The sequence below is a fragment of the Atta colombica genome, unplaced genomic scaffold (assembly GCF_001594045.1).
Source record: "Atta colombica isolate Treedump-2 unplaced genomic scaffold, Acol1.0 scaffold153, whole genome shotgun sequence".
In the NCBI taxonomy this organism is placed as follows: Eukaryota; Metazoa; Arthropoda; class Insecta; order Hymenoptera; family Formicidae; genus Atta; species Atta colombica.
In genome coordinates, this window is record NW_017259243.1 from 245,052 (window position 1) to 251,967 (window position 6,916).

The window sequence follows — 6,916 nt, forward strand, 5'->3', positions numbered from 1 at the left end:
CAATTTTATATTTGTATGATGAAGAAACTAAGACGCTCGAAAGAGTGTTTCGCGGAAGGTAATTATCTCAAAAAGAAATATACTAGTGGAAGTTTTTCCATCTCCGAAAAGAAATCTTGCATACAATAATAAAAAAAGAAATAGTTAAAGATAAGCAAAAATAAATGTTAAGAAGATATAATCATAGGTTTCGATCAAGAAGAAGTACAGGGTACTTCTTCTTCTTTAGTTCAAAAAACACAATAATAAGAAAAATAATTAAAAGGAAATAATGTTGCGCATGTCTGTTTTTTAAACTGAAGAAGACTTCGAATCGATCGAAATGTATATTTTCTTATTAGGTAAATGTTATTTAATTATTCTATCTGTCTTTGCTCATCTTTGGCCGTTCTTTTTATTATTACTGAGATATTATCATAATAAAAATTGAGATTTTTATTAAAACATCTCGTAATTTTCGAATGCAGTGACAAGCCGGATGTCATGGACGGTCATAAATCTAGAGTCTTCAGCGCTTGCTTCAACCCGAAATCTGCATACGAGCTGATAAGTGGTGGCTGGGACGACACCATACACTTCTGGGATACCAGACAAGCTCATTCTTTTCGGTTCATATCAGGTGCACATATATGTGGGGACGGCTTAGACATCAGTACAAATGGAAAAGAGGTACTTTCAAACTTATGCCTATAGTGAAGAATCAATAAATCCATTAGCTAATTCAATTGAACACAGTAGTGCATATTAAAACCGTTATACACTGTTTTAATCTAAATGTAAAGTGAAATGCAAAAATTTTGAATTATAAAATATATATTTTACAACACAATAAAATATATATTTTACAGCACAATAATTTAAAATATATATTTTAACACAATAAAATATATATTTTACAGCACAATAAAATCTATTAAGGATTTCATGGTTTAATCTATTTTTATGTTTGTGCTAAACACATATTTTTACATCAATTTATGTACGATGATTTTAATATGCACCAATGTGCACTGAATGCGTCCAATTGAAATTTGCTACATCAAATATTGTATATTAATAAATTTAAGAAGAAGTGCACAATTATAACTGTGATAAGCTTCGTAACTTTAACTGCAATAATTTTATAATTTTTGTAATATGACATTTGATAGAGATTAACAATAATAATAAAAGACTCTTGATATTAATAAGAAATAAATATAATAAGGGTCAATATAAAAGTCAATAACAAATTAAATTATATACTAAAAAATGAAATATTACACACTATATTCTAAACAATTATAATTGAAATACGCTATTTCAGTCTTTAGATCCTCTTCAAATATTTATTTAATATAAAGATGTTACCATGATCTAATAGTGTTGATTGTAAAAAATACATCATAATTGCATGTCGTGTGAACAATTGAACATTAACTAGAGGAATTGAAATTGCTCGCCAAAAGATTGAAAGACCGATTGAACAGAATTTCATGATGTTCTAATAAAATTATAAACCAGTAGCAACAAGAATAATATTATATTTCATTATTAATATTATATTTCGAACTTTTTCCACACCTAATATTAAAAGCATTAAACATAGTATCTGGAAATTTCCCATTGATAAAAGAATAGACATTACAAACCATTCAATACCAATTTTAAATAATATCGTATCTTCTCCTCTTAATATCGGCTATTGATAAGGAGCTATTAAAATTAGAAAAAGTAACAAAAGATTATGAAAGATTTATGAAATCATCTCATCCTAATCTAATTTTTATACACACACACACACACACACACACACACACACACACACACACACACACACACACACGCACGCACACGCACACACACATACACACACAAATTTTAATTATAAAAATCACAACGTCTCTAAGAAATCTGCTTTCAGGATAGAAAAGATGTAAATATATCCGATTCGCAATATAGACATTTATCGTGCAGACGGATCACTCTCGAGAGCTTATGCACCAAAAGTTCACAAACTGAACTTAGAATTATTTTTAGAATTATTGTGTCGTCCATAGGCCCATTGTACGCCTTAGTCTCTTTTCTATATAACACGATGTTTGAAATAATTCCAAAAGCGGAAAGTTATATAAAAAATAATTTCTAACTTGTTGATGGGCTCAAAGGAAGCCCATAGATGAATATATAGATGATAATTATAAATTAATTTTATTAGATGTGGTTTCTTTTTTTACAAACATTCCGACAGACATAATCTTAGATTGTCTCAATGACAACTGAAATTTTATTTCGAAAAAATGTAAATTATCTAAAAAGGAGTTTTTGATTGTGAGTTCGATTAATTTTAGATTCCATTTATTTTTTATTTGATAATATTATTTACAAACAGAATTTTGACATGGGCTCTCCTTTGTTACCTATTATTGATTTGATAATGCAAAGATTAGAGAAGATGGCATTGAGTATGTTTAAGGATTATGTTCTTTTTATTTTTGATATGTTGATGACCTATGCGCTGCGGTTCCATTCATCTTGATCTTTTCTGGAATGTTTCAATTCGTTTCAATTCTAAAACTCATCCTAAAGATGATAACTTATTAAATTTTCTTGATGTTAAAATGACGATTAAAGATAATCTTTTAACTTTTGACTGGTATCATAAATCTAGTTCCTCGGGGAGATTTTAAAATTTCTTCTCTAACCATCCATTATCTCAGAAAAAGAGTGGAAAAATCAATTTGATGGATAAAGCTATCTTATTGCCAAATTCTGAATTCTACATGAAAAATTTAACAATTATAATAAACATTTTCTTGAATAATGATTATCCACTTAAACTTATCTTTGACACAATTAATAAGAGACTAAAAACATCAGAGTAGAAGTACAGCATCGGTTGATCGAGTTAATAATAACGTGGATCCATTAACCGTTTTATTATAGTTTACAGTGCCTTTTATTCTGTCTTTAACAGAAAAATTTAATCAATTCAATAGGAATGACATTAAAGTTTCATTTTATAGTTCGAATAAATTACAGAAATACATCAAGACTCTTGACCTTGACTGTTTAAAAATAATGTAATTTATAAAATTAATTATAATAATTGCGATAATACGCATCGTATGTAGGACAGACTAGTAAAGACAGCTAAAAACACGAATTGCTGAGCATCGAAAAAAATCGTGTACACTAGAATACATCTTCCCATTCAGTTATAATCGAACATAGATTAGATAGTGAACATGATTTCGATTGGAACAATATTAAAATTCTTGACGAAGGATCATGTTACAGTAAATGGTTAATTTCTTTTGGCGAACAACTTCGATTCCTCTGTTTAACATTCAATTATTCGACATGCGATTATAATATATATATATGTATTTTTTCACAATCAACACTATTAGATCATTAGATAAAATTTTTTATTTTTTTTTTATATTAAGTAAATATCTGAAAAAGTTTAATTCAAAGACTGAAACATGTAATTTCAATTATAATTGTTTAGAATACAGTACGTAATATTTCGTTTTTTAATATATAATCTAATTTGTTATTGACTCTTATATGCCCTATTATTATATTTATTTCTTATTTGATAGAGAAACATATACTAATTTTTATATAAAAATAAAATATTAATATATGGATAATGAGAGCATTAATACAATACGGCATTAGAGCGCAATATAATAAATACATTATCAATAATTTTACATTGAGTATCAATATAAATTTATTGAACGTTTCCTTCAAACCATCAATGCCATAGATAATTTATCATCAATGTCTTTGATGAACTATGAAGCTTGTAAAGATATTGATGGTAAATTATCTACGGCATTGTTAATGATGGTTTGAAGGAAACCGAAATGTTCAATAAATTTGTATCAATACTCAATATAAAATTATTGATAATATATTATATGTATTGTACTCCAATTACCGCTCTGTAATGCTCTCATTGCCCATATATTAATATTTTATTATTGTTTAAATCTCGAAAGTCCTATAAAATAAATTTTTGTTTTTATATAAAAGTTTTTATAGCGTCTTTAACTACAGATTTTCACGAATAACAGATCCTTACTTGTTCCTGGCAAAGGATCAATCCTATACAATTGTGGGATTACGGTAGCGGCAAATTGATCACCACTGTAGAACCAGATAGTTATTCTTCTTTATTATACGCTGGAAAATACGTAACAAATATGTACATTGCATGCGGTGGTTGCGATGTTAATCTCTTCAGAATCGTTGATCTACGATCTCATTCTGTAAGTCCGATGGAATTTTATAATATTTTAATAAAACGAAAAGAATCACATATTTTGCATGTTAAATATGTAAAATATGTAAATATTGATCACTGAGCATCATTAATACTTGATTCTGTAACGTATTATCACTACTATTGTATTTGTAAAATTTATTGCGATAGAGATAATATTGGTAAATATTATTCACAAATAATACGATATAGCAGATCATTTCGAGAAATAATGTTATGTTAGATCTTTTATTAGGAATTTAATTTACAAAAGATATTTATTGTATGTACAAGCTTCTTGATTATAATTATATATATATTGTACATATAATTATTTGATTCAAAAACTATAAGATTTGAGTTAGACATTTTGATATAATTAAAGGAAATTTAAAGAATTTATCAATGCAATTGTGAAAATTTTGAGATCTGATTTAAATGCAAAATGTTCGTACATACTTACTGTATAAAATAATCGTTTTTACATTGTTCTTCTTTCAGAGTAATTTAACAGTATATGCTCTTTGTTTCTACAGACTATAGCTATGATCAGAAATTTAAGGAGCGGTATGTATAGTTTGGATTTCGGCCCGTTAGAATCGAAGTATAGTAAACGGATTCTTCCAAAATTTGCTTTTTCCGCCGGAACAACGATTTTTGAAGTAGAGGCCCAGCCTGAGTGATTGATTTGTGACATTTATCTTTGATATGCATATATTTTTTACGCAATTCATGCTTTAAAGCTTGAAAAAATTATTTATTTACTTTACAAATGGTTTCCAAAATATAGTTGATTTACATTTGTTAAAATATGACATATGTTAAAATATGATGTTTGTAAATATCTAGTCTGTGTAAGATTTTGGTAAGATAACTCTTTTGATGTCTGCGATTACAGTAAAAAGGGGTATTTAAAAAAAACATAAAGTGATATCTCACCTTCTATATAATGATGCTTGTTGATTTAATTTTCCTCTTTTTATAACAAATTAAATTAAAATATAATATCGCAGTGATGCACATAACATACTGTTAGAAATGAAATAAAATAACAAGAGAGAGAAAGATAATAAATAAATCGATTGTTTTCTTTGTTTTCCGTAAAAATGTTCCCCGTAAGGAATAATACGTGTACTCAAGCAATAAACAATGTATTTTATTTAATACAAACTATAGTACAAAATTTATACAGAACAACGTACGGTTTTATCATCATTTCTCATATGACAGCAAGTTCTCGTATCGAGCGAACGCACACACTTAAGCAAGACTTAAGAGACGAGGGGCGGATTGGAGCGGTCGAAGGAACAGGGTATGAAGAGTCAGGGGACAATTACTAAAACTGAGCACATCAATTTGTGATAATACAAACTTACTTGACACGAGCAAATCCATCGGTTGACAAGCGACATGGTGTAGAAAAAAGATTGCTCGCGCACAAACACGGTGAGAGAGCAGAAAGCGCATCGCGTTTTTTTTTCCTCTTTTTCTTTTCTCAGTACTCGCGCCGTAGACGACACGTCCTGTTTCGTAATACTTTTGCGGCGATTAATGTGATCGGATATCCGACCCACATTGGATTCCATATGGGAATCATTGGATATCTTGTGCATTCAAGTATACTCCAAACTCGTCGACTACGCTGGGCAACATTCGAGACTTTAAAACTATGCTTCTCGCAACACTCGCACTTAAAAAGAGGGGACGAGTCACCTCCGGCTGCGAGATATCGCAGAGAAAAAAAACAGATCCTCCTCCTCCTCCTCCTAAATCGCATCAGATTGTACTTAATCATATAAGTAGACAATATTTAATCTCTAGGTGCGATCCAACAAACTATTCAGGATACTACTATGTTCCAGGACATCTTTCGCCCGTATCTACAATCTAAACGATCAACGAGCCTAATTTGGTTGAGAAATGTGTTTGTAATAAAATATATTTATATACGATAATCGCGACGCGCTCGCGAAGCGCCTCTTAGCAGCGGTCGCATTCGTCAGAGTACATCAGAGTATAAAATTGGTCGTCAATTTGCGCGATAAATCGGGTTTCCTTTGTTTTTTGTCTAACTAAATCCCGCGACGCGGTGAAAACGCGCGTGATTTACAAAATTAACGATGAGTCGATGATATGTATATTTAAAAAAATATTGACACTTAGATACAATGTGCTCCAGAGTCGATCGATGAAGAAGTACAATACGCGCATGCACCCATGAGGATCAACATATCCCCGCTATTTCATCATATTTTCTCTACTTACAGGAGTCAATAGCGGGAGTTTCTGATGAACTATTATCGCTGCATCGTCAGCCGTTGAAAAGCGTTACACGATCAACCGATTTGAATTAATCGAGATAAAGACAATCTATAGTAGTAGGAGTACAAAGAGCAAGTTAATAACAATTAATGAGTAAGAGAGGTACCTACATTCGCGAGAACAACGATCGTTTCAGTCTAAAAGGCTCTTTTGTATATAAATAGCAGAGATGCAATCCATATATATATCCTAAACGGCAGCAGATCTCAAGTTCGATGATATCTAACAAGATCTGATTCATTAAAATTGAAATTGCCTAAGACACATTCCTCAATAAGAGACGATATACGTACAATACTAAATTATTATCTTACAATTTAAGAAAAATCTAATCCACTT

The 6,916-nt window shown here is 29.9% G+C and overlaps 1 protein-coding gene across 1 annotated transcript in view; it reads left to right on the forward strand.

The window, feature by feature from the left end:
* The window catches only part of LOC108685364, an 11,893-nt gene extending 6,955 nt beyond the window's left edge, over nt 1-4,938 (forward strand). The window contains exons 4-7 of the mRNA XM_018190122.1: nt 7-58; nt 468-669; nt 4,068-4,262; nt 4,792-4,938. Coding sequence (XP_018045611.1) covers nt 7-58; nt 468-669; nt 4,068-4,262; nt 4,792-4,938 — 596 coding nt within the window. The remainder of the gene's footprint in view (nt 1-6; nt 59-467; nt 670-4,067; nt 4,263-4,791) is intronic.
* Nucleotides 4,939-6,916: the final 1,978 nt, after the last annotated feature.